Consider the following 23136-nt stretch of genomic DNA (forward strand, 5'->3'; position numbering starts at 1 on the left):
TTCTTTTTCCTTCCTTCCTTCCTTCCTTCCTTCCTTCCTTCCTTCCTTCCTTCCTTCCTCTTTATTTATTTCATGCCCTCTCTCCCTCTCTCTCTTTATTTCTTTCTCTTTTCTTTCTTGACTGGTTCTCTGTAGCTTTGGAGCCTGTCCTGGAACTAGCTCTTGTAGACCAGGCTGGCCTTGAACTCACAGAGATCCACCTATCTCTGCCTCCTGAGTACTGGGATTAAAGGCATGTGCCACCACCACCTGGCTGAAGCAGCTTTTTAAATTCTCCTTTTCAAAGGAGAATTTGGAAGTACTTATATACATCCTCATCTCTTCCAGCAGCTGTTTTAGTCAGCCCTGGGAGGGCTTGCACAGCCCACGTTCACTCCGCTGCCCTGGTGGGGTCAGACTCTGCCCTTTAGACTCTTCTTGACACGTCAGTCCATGGGTGGCTCCTTGATCTTTCTCCTGGGCCTCTATGATATCCTTGGATTTTTTCCACCTGCAGCTCAGCTCTGACGAAAAGTATGGAGTTCACCTACATGGCATTTGCACCTAGCTTCAATAGAGTATGCTGGCCTCCTAATCAAGCCATCAAATGCTGTCTTCACAGGGACAGAAGGGAGCCATGAATGTGCATTTCAGAACTGCCCTTTGCTGGTGATTTTCACACTTGAGTTTCACTGCAATCATTGTCAGTCTCATATTTGGCAGTTCTAACCTTGCTTTGGTCATATAGGCTGTGAGAACATCCCAGGACTTTCAAGCCCATAGCACAGCTGTTGATCTGTACCACAGTTGCCCTATAGGATAGTGAACTTTCCGTAGGGATTTTGTTGGGGTGGGTAATAGTGGCAACAATAGAGGCATTTGTTTTGGTGCTGTAGTTGGGAATGCTGCTTGTGGCATCTTGTGGGTGGGGATAAGCGATGCCTTGCTAGTCTATACTCTTCAGTGCTGGGGAGATAGCCCTGGATGTGATGGGGCTGAGGTGGGAGAATCCCTGGGCTGGAAGATCTCTGAGAGCCTTTCAGATAGTGTCTGTGCCTCCTACTTGTTAATGCCCCTCACTGGGCATGGAAACTGTGTGTCTTGTGGCATTTCTCCCTTGATGTCTCTGGAGGTGGAGCAATGCTGGTAAATAGTACTGGACATTGCCTTATGGTTCTGTGCCAGATGCATGTGATGATGTCTTTGTCTCTGGGGCTGAGTGTTGGATCATCACATATCCTCTTAAGGGGGGCACCTAGGGCAGGGAAGGCACTGGCACTGCTGAAGGCCTCTACCTTGCACAGAGCTGGCTTGATCCTTCGCCCTGTTGCCTACATATTGAGGCTACAGCCACCTCACCAGTGTGTTCTGTGGTCCTGCAGTTCCTGCGAGTCACCAAACAGTACCTGCCTCATGTGGCACGACTCTGCCTGATTAGCACCTTCTTGGAGGATGGCATCCGTATGTGGTTCCAGTGGAGTGAGCAACGTGACTATATTGACACCACCTGGAGCTGTGGCTACCTGTTGGCCTCATCCTTCGTGTTCCTCAACCTCCTGGGACAGTTGAGTAAGTGGCTCTGAGCCTCTCTAATATACTTCTGGGGCATCTTGTTCCCTTGAATGATACTCCCCAAACTTGTGGTTGAGGCCTGAGTACCCCCTTTTCAGGCTGAAGACTGATGGTGATGAAGACCCAGGTGCTTGTCATCTTAGATTACAGCTTTAGCCATGCCCTGGGCTTTGAAGCATGACAGCCACGGTTCATTTCTGTGACCTTTTGGATGCATGATGCATACCCAGTCTTGTGCTCATTTATTTTGCTATAGAAATTGGACACAAGCCTGGTGTGGTGACTCACACCTTTAATGCCAGCATTCAGGAGGCAAAGGCAGGGGCTGCCTCTTTTGAGCTCAGGGCCAACCTGGCCTATGTAATAAAGCAAGTTCCAGGGAAGCTGGGTCTATATAGTGAGACTCTGTCTATAAATAAAGAAAAAAGTTGGACACAGTCCCTGCTTTGTAAATGCAGGAGCAGATGCTAGAGCCCGGGCAGTTAAGGTAATCAAAGAAGGAGGTGTCCAGAAAGGATAAAGGGTTTTAGTCAGCAGAGAATTGGGGCTTTTGGATTCACATTGATCTTCTGACATCCCATCTTCTGGTGACAGCTTTCTTGCCTTTGCTTGTTAGGGGGTGAGAAAGGACTTGTGCTTTTAAGCATTTTGGATGGGCTCCATAGTGGAGCAGTCAATCCTGCACTGGTGGCCCTTGGCACACAGAGCTATGGCTCTCCACAGCAAAGTGTGATCTGGACTAGTGTGGTTCAGAAGCTGAGCAGGCTCCAGGGCATGGGCTTTGCCTGCCATCAAGGCTCTGGGAAGGTGCTTTGCTTGGGGTGCTGCAGCTCAGCAGCCCTGGAACAGAGGTGTCGTCTTGTCCTGGATACACGCAGCCCCTAACTCTGTCCTCTTTCTAGCTGGCTGTGTTTTGGTGCTGAGCAGGAACTTCGTGCAGTACGCCTGCTTTGGGCTGTTTGGAATCATCGCACTGCAGGTACACAGACACCTAGTGCTTCTCTTGTTAAGTACATGGGCTGTGGGGTAGGTCTCACTTTGCTTTGCTTTGGTGGAGCTATATATTGTGTCTAGTATCTTCCCCCTTCATCTTATCCCTCCTGTGTATCTGGCTGTCCAGAGCTGCTTTTCCTTTTGGAGAAGTGACTAGTCTTCCCTCCTAGGTAGGGTTTAGGAGCAGATAGCCCCAAACAGGTGTTGGCCATAGGTACTGGGCCATCATTCCCCTTTTCCTGAACTTCTGTGACACAGACATAGGCCACAGATTGACTGCAGCTATATATGAACTGGGAGTCACTGCATTTGACAGATAAGAATGCCTAATTAGCCGGAATGGGATGCTTAAGCAGGATAGTTCAGCCTATACTTGCAGATGCTTTGTGTTCTAGGACATTATAGTACAACTTTGTTAGTCAAACAGGTCCAGAGGCTACACTGTGCTCTGTTAGAAATTCTGAGACAAACTGTCCCAGTGATCTGCCCTCAGTGTCTTAATAGTTTGTGTATTTAATATTCTTATCCCATTGGATGATCCTACCTCCTACTGCTAGTAAATCTATAGACATTAGTGTGAAAATGCTAATTCAATTTTCTCTCTCTGTTCCTTCAGACAATTGCCTACAGCATTTTGTGGGACTTGAAGTTTCTGATGAGGTAGGTGCATTTTGGGTGGCAAAGTGGAGTACTTGGCCCTCTCACTGGAGCATCTGTAGGCTAGTGCCACCTTCTGTAGTCCCCACTGTGCCTCTGAGAATAAGGGTTTCAATGGGCACAGCGGTCCTTTACCCCGCAGCTGGAATCCTGGCTTGATAGTGAGGGGTCTTGTCTTCTAGCCCCATATCGCATGGGTGTGTAGACTGAGGGTTTGAGTAGAAGTGGGTAGAGACCAGAGCTTGGTTCCATGATTATCCAGGTTTAACTTGAAGCTGGTCCTTTGTATTCAGCCTGTCCTTGTCCCATTGAGTGGTGGTTTGTTTTAAAGAAAGGAAGGGTGGGCTTTGGTGTGCTCTGGCTTCGTAGACATATGTTTGGTAAATGTAGGTGACATTTCTGTTCCTCAGGAACCTGGCTTTAGGAGGAGGTTTGCTGCTGCTCTTGGCAGAGTCCCGCTCAGAAGGGAAGAGCATGTTTGCTGGTGTTCCCACCATGCGTGAGAGCTCCCCCAAGCAGTACATGCAGCTTGGAGGAAGGGTCCTGCTGGTCCTGATGTTCATGACCCTCCTTCACTTTGATGCCAGCTTCTTTTCTGTGAGTACCCTGAGCCATGTGCTGCCTGTTGGCACAGCTGTGCCTGAGCACAGCCTGAGATGAGGCCATGCTTGTAAATGAACCTGCCCAGCTCTGCTAGGGAAAGGCCAGTGCCCTCTGCAGACTCCTGACTACTCTACTTCAGAGTTCAATTCACACTGTTGGCCAATACATTCTGGTTTTATCTGTCACACATTAGAAGTTAGCATTATTGGAGGCGGGGGAGGAGTGCTTTCCAGCATGGGTTTCTAGGCGGGTATAGATGAAATGAGCTCTCAGAGTTACGGTGTAGACCAGGGGAGCACTTCAGCTGTTAACTTATCTTTCCCAAATAGTCTACACTGAAATATGGTGCTTGGGGGCTGAGAGATGGCTCATTGGCCAAGAGTGGTTTTTCTGTGACCAGTTAGGACCAGAGTTCAAATCTTAGCATGAGAGTAACTATCTGGCGTCTAGCAAATGCCTGTAATCTGGCCTTTTAGGAGAGCAGAGGCAGGATTGTTCAGATTGCTTCTTCCTGTAGCTGAGATGAGCTCTAGGTTCAGAGAGACCCTTCTTCAAAAAGAATAGAAGATATCCAGCACCCTCTTCTGGCCTCCACCCTCCTCCACATATGCATATACTCAAACAAAAATACAAACATATCCTTCTCTCTCTGTCTCTTTCTCTCTCTCTCTCCTCCTCCTCTCCTTTTTCTTCTTCTTTTTTTTTTTTTTTAATGTTCCTTGGCCAGTATGTCACAGACCTAAAATCCTAGTGCCTGGGATACAGAGACAAGAGGATTGTAAGTTCAAGGCTAGTTGGGGTTACATAGAAGAGACCCTGAAAAACTATCTTTCATTCTCTACCACTTGGCCAAAGAACTTCTCATGTGTCCTCACATTTTCCTTGTTAAAAATTCAGTCTTTGTACCCTTATTTTACTGTAAACAGTCAGGATCAAAAGCAGCCACATAACCTGAATGCTTTGCTACTGTAGGTTTCTTCTGCCAGATAGTTCTGTATTCTGTAAGGTCCTAGGCGTGGACACAATGCAGCAGAATTCAATACAGCTTCTTTCATCATCATCATCATCATCATTTTATTTTAGATTTTCAAGATAAGTTTTCTCTCTGTAACCCTGGGTGGCTTGCTGGCCTAGAACTCAGAGATCCACCTGTTTCTGCCTCCTGAGAGCTGGAATTAAAGGTGTGTGCCACAACACCCAACCTAGTTGTTGTTGTTGTTTTAAAGAGACAGGGTTTCTCTGTATAGCCCTGGCTTCCTGGAATGCTCTTTGTAGACCAGGCTGGCCTTGAACTCACAGAGATCAGCCTGCCTCTGCCTCCCAAGTGCTGGGATTAATGGCATGCACAACTGCCTAACGCATTGCAGTTTTCTAACAAGAATGGCTTTTCCTGTTTTACAAACCCTTGTTTCATGTTTACTGTTTTACATGTGCTGCAACAGGATGCTGGTCAAGGCCATTGAACACTACCAGTGACATTACAGTCTTTTGTCTTCTCAGCTCTTCCCAGAGTTGCTGTCACTGCTCCATTCATTTCAGTATGGTTCTCTAAATGTCTCCAACTTCTGATCATTACCGTTCTATAGTCAGGTGCTACTTTAGCAACAACCTCACTTCTTGATACCAGTTTTCTTAGTTCATTTTCTGTTGTAGTAACTGAATACCACAGAAGGGACACTATAGAGAATGATGTTATATTCAGCTTAGGGCTTGGGTGGCAGGGAGACCCAAGGTGAAGAGGTCACATCTGGTAAGGGTCTTGTGGTTAAGAACTCTGTAGAGTACCGAGGAAATACAGGGTATCACATGAGACTGAGGAACAAGTCTTCATTCACAGCCTAGTTACTCACCAAAGTTCTAGCAGGCAAACGCCACTGATAAGATTTGGGGAATTTTCCAGCACATGGTATTTGGGGAGTACATATAAAGCCAAAGCATCTTTTTTAAAAAATATTTATTCATTATGGATACAATATTCTGTGTGTATGTCTGCAGGCCAAAAGAGGGCACCAGACCTCATTACAGATGGTTGTGAGCTACCATGTGGTTGCCGGAAATTGAACTCAGGACCTTTGGAAGAGCAGGCAATGCTCTTAAACCACTGAGATATCTCTCCAGCCCCCAAAGCATCTTTAATATAGAATTTTTTCTGGAAATTAGTATTGATACCCCCACATGCAAAAAAAAAAAATAGTTTTCCGGTTTGTGTGCTCCTTCTGCCTATACAGTCTTCAGCTCTCCTCCTGCCCTAGTGAGAGCTATATGAGCCTAGCTCAGATACAAGTGTGCACAGCTTTTTTCCTGACCTTTAGTCTGAATGTTTTTTCTTTGAATCTGTGCAGATCGTCCAGAACATTGTGGGCACAGCTCTGATGATCTTAGTAGCCATTGGTTTTAAAACCAAGCTGGCAGCTTTGACTCTCGTCGTCTGGCTGTTTGCCATCAACGTGTATTTCAACGCCTTCTGGACAATCCCGGTCTATAAACCCATGCATGACTTCCTGAAGTATGACTTCTTCCAGACCATGTCAGTGATTGGAGGCCTGCTCCTGGTGGTGGCTCTTGGCCCAGGGGGTGTCTCCATGGACGAGAAGAAGAAAGAGTGGTAACAGACAGATCCCTCCCCTCCCTGGCTGAGGCACAAGGCCCTGGACTGGTTCAGGGTAGACAACAAACTGCCAGCGTTTATGTGTCCTCTTCCCTTCCCTTCCCTTGGTAAAGGCACAGATGTTCTGAGAACTTTATTTTCAGACACCTGAAAACTGAAGGTAAAATCTGCTTTGGAAACAGTCTGGAGTCTAACTATCCAGGGCTGGGCAGCTGGATGGTCATTCCTTAGCCAAGGATTCGAGTAGACAGTGTGGTGGGCTATGGCCTCAATCCTGTCTTTGAGTTTCTTTTGAGGGATGAGGGCCTTCAAGTTGTACTGAGCTATACTTTATCATTCAAAGCAGTTTCCCTTTTAGGTGGTTTTTTTTTTTTTTTTTTGGTTTTTTGAGACAGGGTTTCTCTGTAGCTTTTGGAGCCTGTCCTGGAACTCCCTTGGGTGGACCAGGCTGGCCTCGAACTCACAGAGATCCGCCTGTCTCTGCCTCCTAAGTGCTAGGATTACAGGCGTGTGCCACCACCGCCCGGCTCCCTTTTAGTTTTAAGTTTACATCCTTAGCTCAAACTACTAAATGACTTAGGATGGTCCAGCCAAACACCAAACAGTTGAAACCTCCAGTTCAGAATCCTACCAGTGGCCCAGCATTGCTTCTGCCCCTGTATTTTATAGGATCAATGAAGATGTTAGAGAAACCCCAAGCCTAGAGAATAGTAAAGTATTGGAGAGGTGGCTGCTACTGCTGGCCCAAGTCCTTGGTGTCAGCTGGCTGAATGCTGTTTCCTGGGTCAAAGGGACCCTGGCTCCAAGCAGGGATGGGATGGGTCAGGGGTAGGAAGTTCTTGGAAAGCTGCTGGTTTAGGTACTGCTATCCCCTCCAGCTTGGTGGTGGGAAGGGCAGGAGATCCAGCTGCTCACAGGATGGCCCACCACAAAACCAGCTTGGGGAGCAGTAATGCCATGGGGCCCAGAAGTGAGGAGCCCCAGTACTGAAGGCACCCAGGCTCAATCCAGTTACCTCACACTTGACCTTCTCAGAGCAAGGCCTGGATCCCACAGACCGTGCTCCCCCCCAGCTTAACTCCTTGTTCCAGGCTGAGTTTACCCCATCGACAGCCCCGATGACACCATTTCCCTGAGGCTGTTGCTTGCTCAGATTTTTGTCAACTTGCTCTGCTGGATGCAGCCAAGATACTTTTTACAATTTGTGATGCCTTACCAATTTGATCTCAGTCCTGTATTTAAAGTTTTCTAACATTGCCTTATACCGTGTTTCTCTTTTTGTGGGGTGGGGAAGCTGTCTAATGCTGTGGTCCTGCTCATCTGTATGGTAGTGCCATGAGGGTGGTTGTGCTCCTTCTCCACCTTCCCCAGGTCTTTTGGAGGAGACAGGTAGACAGGCTTAGAACCCCTGGAGAGGAGCTGGCAGCTCACTTACCCTTAGGTGCAGAGTCCTGGAGGTGTCCTCCTTTCTGGCATCAGCTGGGTAGGCAGGACTCTGTCCTCTTGAGTCACCTTGGGTCAATCCTGCCTCTTCCCCTTGCCTCACGGGCTCTGCAGTCTGAATTCACCTTCTCAACACCCAGCCCGTGTTCCGCAGCCTTACAGCCTGCCTACTCCTCCTTGTGTGAGTTCCAGCAGTGGCTCACGCCATGACATTTCCTTACTACCAAGTCCCTTGACAAGCAGAGCTGCCTCAGTGTATACCCACCTGCTCCGTTACCTGCAGTGGCAGCCCCGTAATATTCCAGTTTGTGGAATGGGGCAGATCCTAGGAGGCAAATGCATGCCTCTCAGCAGCAGCAGCCCCCATCCCAAGGATACCCTGGCCCATCTACCAGCTTTCTGTGGGCTGTGCCTGGGATGGGACAAAAAAAAAAAGATCTACACATTGGTTTGGCAAAACGGTTTCTGAAAATGCTTTAGCTTTATGTGGGAATAGGTATAAACCTCATTTTTATGCTGTATTTTATATCTTAGTTGTGTTTGAAAATGTTTTGATCTTTGGAAACATCAAAATAAATAATGGCATTTGTGGTATATAGTGTGATCCTATGTGGTGACCAGCCAGGGTGCGGGCCTGGCAAAGTCAGGATGCTACAGTGAGTCACTAAAGACCACAGAAAAGCCATGTACGAAGAGGAATCTTCAAATCCCTGCTGCTGTCACCTTCTGAACAGAACCTCCAGGCCCACTCTGGGCAACAGCCAATGTCAGGACATCAGTGGCCAGTTCCAAGGACACCCAAAGGCTTTCTCTGCACGGTTCATTTTCCCAGCTGCTTAAAGGAAGAACTGAAGTTCTTGGGCTTGTGGTGATGATGGCTCTTGAACTTCTTGGTCAACGAGGTGAACTGCTTCTGTGAAAGCAGAAAATAGTGACCAGGGCCTTTGCAAGTTCACATGGAAGGAAGGCACTGTGTGTCTAAGGCTGAAAAGCAGCCTGTGTTCTTGACAGTTTTCCCTTTTATGCTGGGGCAGTGTGTGGCCAGAGTCACTCCAGACATTGTCCACCTGGCTTCTCTAACAGAATCCTCACTCCTGTCACTTAGAGAAGTGGTGTCCAGCAGCTAATCCTTAGTCCTGTGTTGTAGGGCACCCAGCTCAGAGCTGAGAAGCCATTGGTCAGGACCTGCTCCTGGAGACCTTCTGAAGTGGCCTCGGCTTCCATATTTATAGGCTGTTAGGTTGACAGTGCACTACTTGCAGAATTTGTTAAAACTATGGGGAGCACTAGCTGTCCAGCCTCACTCGGCCAGGCTGTGTAGCCCTCCTGACCTCAGCACTCTGCGGCACACACTCACCTTTCTGAGTTTACGGCTCCTCTTGCGGTCCACTTTAACTTCTCTCCTCTCCCCAGTGCCCTTCTCTCTCGACTGCTTTAGCTTCTCTTCCTCTTGGTCTGTCAGAAAGTCTTCAGTAGTGTCATTCTCAGGCTTGCCCAGATCCTTTTTTGTGAATAGCTCAGCTGGAAGGAACAAACAACCTTCCTGAGCTATGCCACAGGTAAAAGCATCGCTTTCCTGGGAAACCTGGCTAACAGATTAGGACCACAAGATACCTAGCAGGAGGCGAACAGGAGGGCAGGAATCGGGCTGTGCCTACTCACGTGGGTATAGGTCTGTCATGCTGTCATCACTCAGGGATCCTCCCTCGTCACTGGAAGCTGGCTCCCAGAAAGCTGTTCTCTGACCAGGTAGCCCATCTCCATCCATGTGGTCCTCCCTCTTCCTCTTCTTGTGCAATAGGCAGGCAGGGACATACTCCACACCTTGTTTCTGACACTCCTCATCTAAGAGACCAGCAAGCTTACTTACACTGGTGTTCTCTTGGTATGAAGCTAAGCTATGGGCGGTATTATGGCAGTGTTTTATTCTTCTACCCTACTGGACAGACATGAACAACCCGGAACCTCTGGACCTCAGGGTCAGCTGACTGATCTTCTGTCTCCTGAGTCTGACTTCATGGAAGGCCTTGCTAGGGTTACCACTGCTATCCTCAGGTACTAAGGAGGCATAGCTTTTTGGGCTTCCCAGTTGGTCCAGAACCATCTCCTTGGGTGGGGGACACCAGCTCTAGTCATCATTGATCTTGGGGGTGACAGTCTAACTGGAACCTGGCATCTCTAGGGTCTTCCACTTCATCTCTGCCATCTGCTCCCAGGACCACTACGGTCTGTCTGCTCATGAGTACCAGCACAAGGTCGTCTCCCGGTGTCCTCAGCAGGCCACTATGAAGTGGTCTCACTGCCTTCTGGCTCCATCTCAGCTCCAGCTTTATAATTCTCTCTCATGGGGATCCCTGCCCAGCAGATTACAAAGCTAACAAAGGCACATCCAAGCCGTAGCTCCAAGATGTGTGGGAAGATCTGGTTCCCAATGGGCAGGAAAAAGGCGGTGCCATCCCTGAAGCCTCCCACTTATCCCCAGCTTCTACATCTCCCCTACCTTCCCAGCCCTCCTTGCCAAGGCCTGGCTCTGCCTAACTCCTTCACCCCCGTAGCCTCCCAATGACCTAATCTCAATCACTTTCTCACCCTCATTGTCCTGTGGTGGCATGGGAGACCTTCCTTCACGTCCCTAGTCCCCAAGCTGGCCTTATCTCAAGTCTCCTGGCCTGGCACCATCCTCCCTCCCTAACCCTCTGGAGGTTAAAATACCACAAGAGTCCCCCCCACTCTCAACCACTTGGGATGCCTTCCCACCCCTGGCTGTGCCCATCAAACACCAGGTCTGTCTGCAAGTCCCTAGAAGGCTGTTTGCACCAATCTAGGTCCTGACAACAGTCCCCAAGGCTCTCCTGCAGTATCAGATGACTGGATCCTGGAGTTTTGGCACTGCAGCCTCAGCCTGCTGTACCACTCACCACAACTCCTTCCCAGCCCACTTCCAGCTTTACAGTGGTGAGGTCAGGAGCCACTCCACTACCCTCTCATGTGCAAGACCAACCAAGTATACCAACAGTGGACAATGAAGGAGGGTCAAGGCACCTTTCTGGTTGGGGGCAGGGGACACGCATCCTCAAGATAGGTAACAGGTGACTTACATTGATGAAGTGCTCTCTGATACCTCCGGCCCTGGACATGCCTCAGCACATGCTCTGGGGACTTGTTGATGTGCCTCAGGGTGAGTTTGCAGAACAATTGGTGCCTACAGGGCAAACAGGGGTATGGAGGGACAGTGCATACCAAGGACCAGACCTGTGGGCTCCACCATGACTGCAAGCTACAAACACCCGAAGTTCTCCTGGGGGCTGCTCTGCGTTTAGTCTCAGTGCCTGGACTTTGACAGGCTTCCCAACCACAGGTCATGGCTGTCTATTATCCCAGCACTCAGGAGGCAGAGAGGCAGACTGGTATCTGAGTTGAGGTCAGCCTGGTCTACATAGTGTATTTCAGATCAAGCTACAGTCTTACTTTCGAAAACAGCTTCCCAAACAATTCCACTCAGCATCTGGGATTAAAAATCCAGATTGTCACCCAAGAAAAAGAAACTGCTCCAGGGTGAATGTAAGGGGAAATGGCTCAGGAAGTCCCATGTGAGGATATATCATCCACACAACCATAGGGTCCCCAAAGGGAGCACAGGCTCTGCCAGGCGCTGGCCGGCCACCTACGTACGGATTCTTTGTGCTGGGCACGATGTGTGGCTCGAACGCTGTGTAATCGAAGTCCGGGGAGGCTCTGGACAGCCGCTGGTACTTCTTGCCGCTGGTGTAGACCTGAAGCTCCGGCAGACGGCAGGGTAGCTCATGGCCGGTTAGAGAGCAGCGTACCTATGGATGAACCGCCTGTCCACAAGTGGTTCTTGCCAGCCCCGCCCCTCCCCTGTCCCGACCTCCGGGTCCCACTGTTTTGCAGGCACAGTACTCCGGGGTCCCACTCCTCCCCGGCAGGCACGGTCCTTCCGGGTCTCACTCCTCCCGAGTCCCGTTCCTTCCTGGTCCTACTCCTCCCTGGCACGGTTCTCCTCGGACCTTCTGAGTATTCGGCTGCAGCCTCAGGCTGGGATGCTGGTACAGGAAAGCCCGCACATCAGCTGGTAGTTCGTCCATGATCTGAGATGCTCCTCTGACACCGCTGTTACCACGTGGGTCAGAGTGCCGTCCCGTCCCGGAAGCAGATTTCTCGGTCCCGGAAGTGTTCAAAGATGGCGGCGGTGAAGGCTTTCTCAGTGCTGCGGCAGAGCTTGACGCGGTGGCCCCAGTGGTCCTGCCCGCGGCTGGTGAGCGAGGGGACGTGGAGGGGCCCGGGAGAATCGAGCCTGGAGTGGAATGGGGCCGAGGAGGACCCTTCCCAAGAGGGCTTTGCCTGGGGTGGAGCAGGGTCAGGGGTGGACCCTGCCTAAGAGGCTCTAGCCTGGGTTGGTGCTGGGCCGGGAAGGACCCTGTCCTGTACCTAGCCCAGGTGCACGAGCTTGGCGTCCCTGAGGTCCCTGAACTTACAGCCCCGCGGCCTGTTCGGTCCCCGCAGGCCCCGCTCCGCATTTCCAGAAGGAACATCCTCGGGCTTTCTTTCCGCTCAGGTGAGAAAGGCTGAGACCTGGGTGCGCTTGGACACCTGTCTCCATTCAGCCCGCAGTGGTCTACTGGGAGCGGATTGGGCACAGGTGCTGTTAATTGCTCCTTTCTTTACATCCTCTGTGGGCATTAACCCAAGTCTGCTCGAGGAATTGGCCACCCAGTTCTGTTTGTTCTAGGCCTTCTGACCCCATGCCAGTATTATAAAACTCCCTCCAGGGATGGTGTGGAGACCAAGCAGGTGCTACAGTTCTACTGCTGAAGCAGCCGCCGCTAAAGCAGAGGACGACTCTTTCCTCCAATGGTTCCTGCTTCTCATCCCTGCTACTGCTTTTGGCCTGGGGACTTGGCAGGTGAAGACCAGGGTCTAATTTGGGTATCTCTGAGCCTTGGAACCCACTGATGTTTGCTTAGCTCATGTTGTTTCTGTAGGTCCAACGTCGGAAATGGAAGCTGAAACTGATTGCAGAATTAGAGTCTCGAATAATGGCTGAGCCCATTCCTCTGCCTGCCGAGTGAGTGTGACTGTCCACCCAATCCATCCCATTTAGGAGCAGCGTGGGGCCCTGGCTTGTTTGGTGTCTTCTCAGTAATTTCTGCCCTTGGGCAGGGTCCTCAAAATTTCCCACCAGACTGGCTACTGATTGCCTTTATGAAACTGCCAAAGAGCCGGGCGGTGGTGGCGCACGCCTTTAATCCCAGCACTCGGGAGGCAGAGGCAGGCGGATCTCTGTGAGTTCGAGACCAGCCTGGTCTACAGAGCTAGTGCCAGGACAGGCTCTAAAGCCACACAGAAACCGTCTCGAAAAACCAAAAAGAAAAAAGAAACTGCCAAAGAGCATGAAACATAAATAGGAGGGATGTATTTTTGATGCCATTATTTCCCTTTTCAGGTCTTTCAAGGATCCCCCATAGTGGTGAGGCTTAGGTACTTAAGATAGGTAACAGGTGAAGTTTGACTCAACCCATAACTTTTCTTGCAGATCACATTCCCATATGGCATCAGAGGCTGGTGCTGAGATCACCTCTATGGAGGACACAACTTGTTATCTGATGATCCTCACTGGGCCTTTCTTACCCTTTCTGCCTTGGTAGCTTTGTCAACATTCTTAGACACTCCTGGCTTACCCACAGCCCTTCCTCCTTGTAGCCCAATGGAACTGAAAAACCTGGAGTACAGGCCAGTGAAGGTCAGGGGGCACTTTGACCACTCCAAAGAGCTGTACATGATGCCTCGGACCAAGGTGGACCCTGCTCGAGAGGCCCGTGATGCTGGCCGAATCTCTTCCTCAATGGAAAGTGGAGCCTATGTAGTTACTCCTTTCCACTGCTCTGACTTGGGGTGAGTAGGCTATGGCCTGGCAGCTTCCCTCACCGTGCTCAACCAACCTTCAGACCCTGGGGAGTCCATGAGATTCAACTAATACAGCTGGATCATTTCCAAGGTCTCCAATTCTGACATTAAGCAACTGTCTTAGCCAGTTCATTGATAGGGTTTGAGTCACTGAGGCTGTGTTGGACTGGATCCACAGAACAAACAATTCTGCCGAACTGTCCTGTAGATGTTGCAGTGACCATTAGTGATGATCTGTGCTGGAACCCTTCCTCACCCAAAGGGACACTTTTATTGTTTCAGAGTTACCATCCTGGTTAACAGAGGGTTTGTTCCCAAGAAGAAAGTGAATCCGGAAACCAGACAGAAAGGCCAGGTAAGAGATAGGCTTTTTAGTTTGGGATATTATAATCCACCCATTTTCCATGTAGGACTTCTGTCTCACCTTACTTCGTAGGTTCTTGGAGAAGTAGACCTAGTTGGCATAGTGAGGCTAACAGAAACCAGGAAGCCCTTTGTCCCTGAGAACAGTCCAGAACAGAATCACTGGCATTATCGGGATCTGGAAGCTATGGCCAAGATAACAGGCGCAGACCCCATTTTCATCGATGCAGACTTCAGTACGTTGTGGCAGCCTGGACCCTCCCACTTCCCCTTCTTTCCCTGGCACCTACAGTTTGATATGGGGCAGAGGAACACCCAGTTGGCTTTTAGTAGGTAGGGAACTGAGTGCTGAGGAATCCCACTAGAGGTGGACAGTAAGTTCTATTGTCTGCAGAGAGTACAATCCCTGGAGGACCCATTGGAGGGCAGACAAGAGTCACTCTTCGGAATGAGCACATGCAGTACATCATTACCTGGTTAGTCCTCCTTCTGTCTTATTACACCCCCCCCCCACAATGTATGAGCGGACAACTAAATTTCTTTCAATCACAGGTATGGACTGTGTGCAGCCACATCATACTTGTGGTTTCAAAAATTTGTGCGGCGGACACCAGGTGTGTGAAGTTAACAAACCTGTTCCTATAAAATAAAGATTGTTATCTTTAAACCCTGGCTTGGTTTCAAGACATTTTAAGCACATGCTTACATCAACCCAAATAACCAGACATTAGATGGAAGTTTTATAATTATATTTATGTACAGAAAACTCAGCAGTACATTTAACCCAGTTTAGTGGCGAGTTCTTTGGCCTTTGCCTTTTCCAGCTTGGCAATTCTAGCCACAGATTTAGGACCCAGGACGTTGCCTCCCCAGTGGCGGCGGATCTGAAATACAGATGTAACACGTCAGTTCGGCCTGTCCTCTAATACAAGCACACATCAGCTAACGTCCTATATTCACTGACTCCAAGTGGGCAATTCAAATCCGACTGCTAAAAGCACAACCAATCCCATGCTCTGTATAGAACTGCTCACCTCATCATATCTGTCGTTGTAATTGGTCCTAATAGCTTCCACCAGCTTGGCCAGAGCACCCTTGTCTTCCCTGGCAAGGAAGGGAGAAAGGCTTTGTTACTCTAGGAAGCAGACACAGGAATAATTTTTCTGTTACAAGCATCTTATTTTCTTTTTTGCCTCAGACACAGAATGACCACACGGCTGATTCAGGTGAAGAAATTCTTAACCATCATTGGCAAATGGTCCAAAACCTGGGAGGGTAAGGGAAGCTTAAGGACAAGCCCAAATACTCACGAGTTAACCTGTGTGAAGGCAACAGTGGTGCACGTCTTCCTATGGACCAGCCGCCCCAGCCTGGCCTTTCCCTTGATGATGCAGTAGGGGACCCCCATCTTGCGACACAGAGCAGGCAGGAAGACCACCAGCTAGAAACAAGGATAAGTTATGTGTTTGGGAGCAGAAGCAGTAGCCAGCTACCCCGCTACTTTGTGGCAAATGCTCAGGGTTAAAAAGCTCATGTGATTGCACATCAAAGCACTTCAGTCAAAGATTCACATCATTGCAAGAGCCACACAAATGGATTCCTTATCTTCAACTCACAAAACCGACCCCACCCTCCCACAGGACCCTGGCAGTACTGCACTTGATGCTTAAACCACCAGACCTACCTCAATGGGGTCTACATCGTGGGCAATCACCACCAGCTGAGCCTTCTTGTTCTCTACCAAAGTGGTGACTGTATTGACGCCTGGAATACACAACATACAACCACTTTGCCTGAGTGCTTGCTTGGGCTGCTAGAGTCACAAAAGCAGTTTCACAAAGCTGTGACTCAGGGTTAAAAAGCTCGATTTCACTCTCCACAGTGCTCTCAGGTGAAGAAATTCAGACATCACCGCACAGCCTGCCCCACCACCCCTCCTTTCCCAGGGGTCCACTTACCCGCTCGAAGGACAGGTGGTCTCTTAGTCGGGACATCCCCTTTGCCGGCAGCTTTCTTCTCAGCGCGGGCCAGCAGCCTCTGCTTCTTTTCCTGCTTGGTCTCTGGCCTGTACTTGTGGGCAAGTTTAAGCAACTGGGTAGCTGGGAAAACATTCTTGAGTTAGACTTGAGGCTTGTGTCTTTAAGTCTGCTACGTAGCTTCCTGAGTGTGGTCATGTGGCGGGCAGTCTCTCACTCAGGCCCAATTCTAACCTGTCACTTGAAAGGCATTTTACATATTCAGGCCTTGTAGAGGGTCTCTGAACCCTTGTACAACTGTGGCATGAAAGAGTTAAAAAAAAAAAAAGCCCATCCTTGTGGAACCCTTTAACCCAGCACCTGGGGAAACAGGATTTCGAGTTCAACGCCCGCCTGGGTCTACATTTTGAGTTCAGAACAACCAGGACTACAAGATGTCAAAAAGAACCCCAAACTATTTATCCTAGTGTGGTACGTGCAGACGAGAAGGCTAGAGGTCAACCTTGGGCATCTTCCTTCTGTAACAGCTTCCCCACCTTACTGAGCTTGAAGATAGCTGGCTGTTTCGAGCAGAGTGGCTGGGGACCCCTTTCCACCCACCCCAGCCACTGTATAAGGGCGCTGAGACCCTGCAGCCTTCGTGCCCGCTCAGCAAGCACCCTTTTCCTTTGCTAACAGTAAAAATGACAACTCAGGACCAATCTCATGCTCCGGTGACATCAAACCGGCCGCTTTTCAAAACCTCACCTGTTTGCCGGTCCAGGGCCTGGGTGAACTGGTTAATGGCAGGAGGAACTTTGAGCCGCTTATAGAGGATGGCCCTCTGCCGCTGCAGCCTAATGTAGCGGGGCCATTTGACGAAGCGCGTGAGATCTCTCTTGGGCTGGATGTCCTGCCCTGGGAAGCAAAGAGCGACACCACCAATCAGGAGTCATCGCTGCGCCGGGCTACATCTAGGCGCTCGGAAAGGTAGGTGCTGGTGCATCAGCGATCTTGGTGGTTCAAATGTCATCACCGCTTTTCTGATAGCAAATATTCTTTTACATCATCTGCACACAACGCCACATCCCGCTGTAACCGAAAGCCATGGCCCGCCAGCAGGCACGGTAGCCGAAGTTCCCGCTGTGGCTACGTGAAAACCAGGGCGCCCACCGTCGGCTTGGTTCCGTCCAGAGTAAACCCCAACCCCCAGGTCCCCTGTAGCCACCGCCGCGTCATCGGGACAGCACTCGCCCCACTTCTTACCAATGCCGAAGTTCTTAGGCCTCTTCTCAAACAAAGGATTCACCACCTTCTTCGCCTCCTGCTTCTTCACGACGGCGGGGGCCGGGGCCACCTTCTTCCCCTTGGCCTTCTTTCCCTTGGGCTGAACACAAGAGAGAAAGCCCGTGAGGCTGTGTCCTCCGTCGTCGCCATCCCATCGGGCGGCAGATTTGTCCCCTGCGCGCCGCTCGCCGCCGCTCCCTTTCAGCGCAGGCCCCCGAGGCGCCAAGCGCGGCCGCGGACCCCGGGAGACGGCGTCGGGCGGCGGATGGAGGTGGATGAAGCCAAGGCGCTAGGTCACTCACCATCTTGCCGGGCTGGAGTAGAGAGAAAGAAAAAGGGGATTGTGGGTAATATGTAAGCAGCTTCGGAGATCGCGAGAGTTGGCGCCTGCGCGGGATTTCGGATTTAAAGCGACTGGATCACTCCGCACTCTGTCGGCGGAAGTGGGGCGGGGCCTGGGCGGAGCCTGCGGAACGGCGGCTGCGCGTTCGCTGAGGGCGCAGGACCAGGCAAGGTACCGCAGGTCCCGAGTGGTAGCGGGTGTAGGGAGCAAAACCCGAGCGCGGTAAAGGGCCCGCTTTCGCGGAGGAGGAAGCTGATGTAGCGGAATCCCGCTCCCCACCCCCGCAGGCTCTGTGTGCTCGTTTCGGGTCTGACCGGACTGTGGCGGCTGTCACCCGGGACCTGCCATGGCCCAGCAGAGAGCCTTGCCCCAGAGCAAGGAGACGCTGCTGCAGTCCTACAACAAGCGGCTCAAAGACGACATCAAGTCCATCATGGACAACTTCACCGAGATCATCAAGACCGCCAAGGTGTGTGGTCGCTGTTCCGAGGCCAAGGGAGAAGGCAGGAACTGGCGGCGTTCCCTGGGGTCTGGGTACATACATGAGTTTGGATTCTGTTGAAGGGGTGGGGATGCAAAGGGAATGTGATCAGTTCGGTGCGGGTGTGAGCGACGACGCGTCAAAAGGTCAGCAGGTGAATAGAAAAGCCAAATAATGACAGGCGTGGGTAGAGCAGAGGGCTGTGGCCGAATTGCCAGGGCTCTGCTTTAGTTACTGGGCACTGTTTCCCCATTGCTGTAGATTCTTGTGATGACTGATGAGTTTGCTCCTTTAATACAAGTCCTCATTTTGTGGTGACCCTCCCCACCACAAAGTTATTTTTGTTGCTACTTCATAACTATAAATTTGCAACTGTTATTATTATGAATCGCAATGTTGAGAGCTGCTGCTCTATGTCTGAGATGCCTCAAGACCACTGAGGTCTGTGTCCGTCTCTAACTGGTCTATCTGTAATGTAAGCTGAGAACAACAGTTCAGGCTTTTTTGTGAGGAAGCATTGCTTAGTTAGCTACTCAACATAGTTGCTGCCATTGTAAGGTGCTTACCTAGCAGTTACAAAGCCCTGTATTCAGTCCCTGGCACTGGATAAACTAGATGTTGGCACAGTTCTTTACTGTTAGGATTTAGGAAGTGGAGGCAGGAGGATCAGAAGTTCAGGCCAGCCTGAGTTACATGAGACCTTGCCTTAAAAACAAAAGATTAAAAGAAAATGTCTTTTTACTTCTTTATTGAACATCTTATTTCCTGTAAACTTTCTCAAAAAGACTTGCAGTGTCCTTTTTATGTGATGAAGTCACCTATTGTCACCCACAGAATGAGAGGGGGTTGGAGTGGACATTGCCAGCTGTCTAGATAGGAAGTAGGGTTCTGGGTATGCAGGAAGGCCTGATAGACAGGCTGGGGTGGTGGCTCTTGGGGTGGTGGCAGTGGCTATTAGCTGTTGGGTTCCTGTCAACCAGGCTAAGCCAGGTGGCTGCCTGTGCTGATTCTAAGCTTTTTTATTTGTCTCCAGATTGAGGATGAGACACAGGTGTCGCGGGCTACTCAGGGTGAACAAGACAATTACGAGATGCATGTGCGAGCTGCCAACATCGTGAGTGGCCAGGGTGGAAAACACCCCTGTAGGGGTCACAGATGGACCAAAGGAAAACAAGAGAACAGTGGGGCGGGGCAGAGGAAGTTGCCCCTGGTGGGTACTGGGGTGGGTGGGTGGGTGCAATAGACATACGACCTTTTCCATCCTGTATAGTAGTTGGGAGGAAGGCAGCCATTCTTGCTGACAAAGGTTCCCCAAGGCTGGTTGTGACTGGAAAGGCAAAGTGGCCTTTTGTCGTATGTGAAATGGCGTATGTGAAGTGTGAGCCCCTCTTGATGTTCCAGGGAAAGCCCAGTAGGCCAGTGTCTGTGCAGTGGGTACTAGCAAATGACACCGTGTGAGGCAAAGACCCCACGGAATCCTGCCCAACTTGCATTTGTGCCATCTCTGGGAAGGAATGGGTCAGGAGGAACCCCAGGGCATGGTCTTCTGTTGACTTGGAGTTGAGTGCACGGGATGTGTTCATGGTTGGGGCGGGAAAGCTTGAAGTGAGCAAACTTATGTGGTCAGGTGGGTTCTGACCTTGCCTTCCCAGCCCTCCTCTGTCCTCACAGATGACTCTGTGCAGACTCTGACTCTTTGCTGATCATGAAGTTGAGACTTGCAGAAACCCACGGTTGGCCCAGCACCAGTTACACAGGGCAGGGCCACCATCTCTGTCTCCTCTCATGTTTATCCTGATTATGATGGTGGCAGGTCCGAGCTGGTGAGTCGCTGATGAAGCTGGTATCTGATCTCAAGCAGTTCCTGATCCTTAATGACTTCCCATCTGTGAATGAAGCCATTGACCAGCGTAACCAGCAGCTGCGCGCCCTGCAGGAAGAGTGTGACCGCAAGCTCATCACCTTGCGGGATGAGGTCTCCATCGACCTCTATGAGCTGGAGGAGGAGTACTACTCGTCCAGGTACAAATAGGGCTGGACTCGCATGAAAGTGGTACCTGCTGCCTCTCCAGGCTAACTAGGGCCTTCAGGGCCTTGTGTTTTTCCAAGTCCTCCTTGACAGCAGAGCCCCTGATGGACAGACAGTCACAGCCAGCCACCAGCTGGTGCCCAGGCCTTCCCCTCAATGAAGTGGAGTGAAAAATCACAGGACTTGGTCTCAGCGGCCAGAGAAGGGCATCCCCAGGGGGCAAGGAAGTCTCCTGGGCAGTGCAGTCTGCCTTCCTGCTCTAAATCTCTGTCTTGACACTTCAGCCAAGGATGGATTGGCCCCTGTGGCCTTCTAGGTCTATAACTATGTCCACTCCCTGGGACATCACTGCCTACTGCTTGCCCAGAGATTCAGTTCTATGCAGATATCATCAAATTCCTCAGTGTAGGGGTGGGGAACACTGGGAAGGAGGAGGAAGGAGCTCAAGCAGAGCAGCTCTGAGAACTGGACTTGGGTACTTGGATGTCCTGTTTCTGGTCAGCTCAGCCTTATGGAGGTGTCAGACCTAGGATAGCGTAGGTAGGATCTGTCACCTAGTCCTCTGAAGGGCCACTTGAAACCTGACAGTTTCTGAGCTAGAGAGGCCCTGAGAAATTAGGAGTACAATGTGAACTATGTGGGAAACTGAGGCTGGAGAATGGAGGCCTGGCTCACATCCCCTCAGCTTGAAATTCAGGTTCCGTCCCGCAGCACCCTCTCCCAGGCAAACCTGGCTTCCCCTGGTGGTAGGTGTGGGCTTCTGCTGCACAGAAGATGTCCAGAGCTGGGCAGTATATGATCTAGGGCTTGTTTTCCCCATCCTAGTCTTCAGGGTCACTGCCAACTGGGGCAGTTCTGGGGCTGTCCTTGATCCCAATATTCATCAGCTTAGCAAATGAATGGGACCATCTCCTCTGCCCCCACTCACCAGGATGAATTCTTCCTGTCGCTACCCTTTAGACAGTTACTGCTTCAAGGGCCCCTGGGTGGATCAGTCTTGGGGCAGTGACTTAGCCCTGCTATAGGAGTTAATGGAGGAGGGGATGAAATTGCTTAAGACAGAAATCCAGTGTGCCAGGTTTCCAAAGCCTCAGTCTCTGCATCACCTGCATGGGTTTCTGAGAAAACCAGCGTTCCTTTTGGACAGTCACCTTTTTCATATTCCTCATGATATGGCAGCGGCCCCTCTGCCTATGAATTACCTTAAATGGCAGGGCTCTTCTGTGCAGGGCCAGTGGGGTTATTCTGTGTGCCCACACCACCACCAGCTGCCCAGCTTCCCTTCTGCACAGCTACTCCTGCCTATATACTCACTGCTTGCTGATTCTGGCTTTGCCTCCCCTCCACTCTCCTGGGATGCTACTCTTTTGGGTAGTTCAGAGAGGGACTGTTGGGCAGTTATGTGGCTAGGGCCTTGTGCATATTAGAAAGCTGTGGAAACAGATGTGTTCCCGGTAACCTGCCATGACCGCTGAGGCTTAATCCTCGCCGCTTCCACCTCTAGTCTTCCCTGTGTAGCATGGGGAGATGGAGTGTGTGAAAGTGTGGGGCTTGAAGCTGTAGGGCTGGAGCAGTGGTGTGTACAGAAATGGACCTCTGTTCCTGACTTTTTATAGTTAGGCCCATTCCCTGATAGGAACAGACAGGTCTCTGCCATGTTGAGCTCTTTGTAAAGTCTTATCACTGCCATACTGTTAATGGGTGGGCAGTCAGGATGGGAGGAGACCCACAGGGACGGGGATTCATTAGTGTCAGGAAGGACAAGTGGCCCATGGGGAGAGCTTGCCTAAGTCACTTGGTCTGTTGATGGCATCTGACTGCAAGGGCAGTCAGAACTGGTAGCAGAGGGGCTAGCACAGAGGAGAGGAAGGGGAGGCAATCAGGTGATGTTCATTTCTTAACTCTGCATCTGTCTTGCTTTCCCCTCCCTGGCTTTCCTCTGCCTGCTCCTGTCATTCCTGGGGGTTTCTTGTGGTGGCAAAGCTCAAGTCTCTGCGAAGCTAATGACCTGCCTTTATGTGAAGCTTACTGGAGGCTGGACCTCGACACAGATTCTGCTGATGGCCTCTCAGCCCCTCTTCTGGCGTCCCCGGAGACTGGTGCTGGTCCCCTGCAGTCTGCAGCCCCTGCCCACTCCCATGGTGGTGGCCCTGGCCCCACAGAACACACCTGAGCCCTCCCCAGGACCCTAGTTTATCAGAAAGGAAGTCCTGTGGGTGCCCGCCACAGCCTTGCTTCTTCAGTCTTAGCTCCCACTTCGGGATCAGGAACCACTGTAGCCTCAGGGACCTGGCCAGGCCAGGGCCAGTTCCCTGATAGTTCAGGAATGCTGTTCAGTTATTTACAGGCAGATGGATGGCTCTAGTGGCTACCTTCCTGACTGCCAGATGGAAGTTGGTCCCATTGAGGACCTTGAATAGGGAGGATGACTGATGATAGAAAGCCTCAGTTTGTTGAGAATTAGGAGGTGCTCAGTGGACCTTAGCCAAGTTCAGCCATCCATATTTGACTCAAGCTCCTGTATAGAGAGCCCTGTCCACTGCCTGGTGCCTGGAGCACAATTGTTTGTGCCACAGCTGACAGTCCTAGCAAGACCGAGGCAGCTAGCTAGCCAGGGCATCTTCCTGGATTCTGCCACCATTTTCATTCTGCTACTTTTGTGACGAAACTGTTGAATAAAACATTACCTTTTTGTGCTGTTCATTTTTCTTTCCTGATCAGTCTAAGATTCCCCCGGGTTCCTCAAGCAACAGCCCCAACTCTGATGTGGGATTGCCCTCTGTATGCTGTGAAATGTTTTATTACCATTGGCTAATAAAAGAAGCTGCTTCGGCCTATGGCAGGGCAGAATAAAGCAAGTGGGAAATCCGAACAGAGATATATAGAGAGAGTAGGCAG

The 23136-nt window shown here is 50.6% G+C and overlaps 5 protein-coding genes and 4 non-coding genes across 17 annotated transcripts in view; 3 read left to right on the plus strand and 6 right to left on the minus strand.

Moving 5' to 3' along the window:
- The window catches only part of Surf4 (surfeit 4), a 13909-nt gene extending 5466 nt beyond the window's left edge, over positions 1 to 8443 (plus strand). Inside the window, exons 2-6 of the mRNA XM_005346229.3 lie at positions 1362 to 1548; positions 2454 to 2530; positions 3161 to 3204; positions 3612 to 3798; positions 6147 to 8443. Coding sequence (XP_005346286.1) covers positions 1362 to 1548; positions 2454 to 2530; positions 3161 to 3204; positions 3612 to 3798; positions 6147 to 6413 — 762 coding nt within the window. The 3' untranslated portion in view covers positions 6414 to 8443. The remainder of the gene's footprint in view (positions 1 to 1361; positions 1549 to 2453; positions 2531 to 3160; positions 3205 to 3611; positions 3799 to 6146) is intronic.
- Positions 8314 to 12020, minus strand: Surf2 (surfeit 2). 2 transcript variants are annotated; one of them, XM_005346227.3, is made up of 6 exons: positions 11884 to 12020; positions 11528 to 11682; positions 10954 to 11057; positions 9518 to 9700; positions 9213 to 9376; positions 8314 to 8768 (listed from the first exon to the last, which is right to left on the minus strand). In XM_005346227.3, the coding sequence occupies exons 1-6, from the start codon at positions 11959 to 11961 to the stop codon at positions 8676 to 8678; spliced, it is 777 nt and encodes a 258-aa protein (XP_005346284.1). In that variant the 5' UTR covers positions 11962 to 12020; the 3' UTR covers positions 8314 to 8675. The 2 variants fall into 2 exon arrangements, with proteins under 2 accessions (XP_005346284.1, XP_013201316.1); XM_013345862.1 differs by having other exon boundaries at positions 11524 to 11682; positions 11884 to 12003.
- Positions 12020 to 14815, plus strand: LOC101997508 (surfeit locus protein 1). 8 transcript variants are annotated; one of them, XM_005346231.2, is made up of 9 exons: positions 12020 to 12131; positions 12380 to 12431; positions 12646 to 12779; positions 12859 to 12941; positions 13577 to 13768; positions 14063 to 14135; positions 14217 to 14379; positions 14538 to 14619; positions 14696 to 14815. In XM_005346231.2, the coding sequence occupies exons 1-9, from the start codon at positions 12057 to 12059 to the stop codon at positions 14763 to 14765; spliced, it is 924 nt and encodes a 307-aa protein (XP_005346288.1). In that variant the 5' UTR covers positions 12020 to 12056; the 3' UTR covers positions 14766 to 14815. The 8 variants fall into 8 exon arrangements, with proteins under 8 accessions (XP_005346288.1, XP_013201315.1, XP_026633775.1 ...); XM_013345861.2 differs by having other exon boundaries at positions 12057 to 12131; positions 12606 to 12779; XM_026777974.1 differs by lacking the exon at positions 12380 to 12431 and adding an exon at positions 12432 to 12515 and having other exon boundaries at positions 12115 to 12131.
- A 63-nt stretch (positions 14816 to 14878) lies between these two features.
- Positions 14879 to 17790, minus strand: Rpl7a (ribosomal protein L7a). Its single transcript, XM_005346232.3, has 8 exons — positions 17688 to 17790; positions 17365 to 17485; positions 16867 to 17016; positions 16102 to 16242; positions 15828 to 15907; positions 15454 to 15584; positions 15178 to 15247; positions 14879 to 15027 (listed from the first exon to the last, which is right to left on the minus strand). Exons 1-8 carry the CDS (start codon positions 17688 to 17690, stop codon positions 14923 to 14925), a joined length of 801 nt encoding a protein of 266 aa, XP_005346289.1. The 5' UTR covers positions 17691 to 17790; the 3' UTR covers positions 14879 to 14922.
- LOC113455967 lies at positions 15332 to 15398 on the minus strand. The gene has a single exon (XR_003376866.1). It is a non-coding gene; the product is annotated as a small nucleolar RNA SNORD36 (small nucleolar RNA).
- Positions 15654 to 15724, minus strand: LOC113455966. The gene has a single exon (XR_003376865.1). It is a non-coding gene; the product is annotated as a small nucleolar RNA SNORD36 (small nucleolar RNA).
- Positions 15986 to 16060, minus strand: LOC113455965. The gene has a single exon (XR_003376864.1). It is a non-coding gene; the product is annotated as a small nucleolar RNA SNORD36 (small nucleolar RNA).
- On the minus strand, positions 17100 to 17173 carry LOC113455968. The gene has a single exon (XR_003376867.1). It is a non-coding gene; the product is annotated as a small nucleolar RNA SNORD24 (small nucleolar RNA).
- Positions 17791 to 17874: 84 nt separating the features above from the next.
- Positions 17875 to 22941, plus strand: Med22 (mediator complex subunit 22). Its single transcript, XM_026778795.1, has 4 exons — positions 17875 to 18197; positions 19243 to 19323; positions 20023 to 20231; positions 22222 to 22941. Exons 1-4 carry the CDS (start codon positions 18075 to 18077, stop codon positions 22409 to 22411), a joined length of 603 nt encoding a protein of 200 aa, XP_026634596.1. The 5' UTR covers positions 17875 to 18074; the 3' UTR covers positions 22412 to 22941.
- The last annotated feature ends 195 nt before the right edge of the window (positions 22942 to 23136 follow it).

The sequence above is a fragment of the Microtus ochrogaster genome, chromosome 4, assembly GCF_000317375.1.
Source record: "Microtus ochrogaster isolate Prairie Vole_2 chromosome 4, MicOch1.0, whole genome shotgun sequence".
Lineage (NCBI taxonomy): Eukaryota > Metazoa > Chordata > Mammalia > Rodentia > Cricetidae > Microtus > Microtus ochrogaster.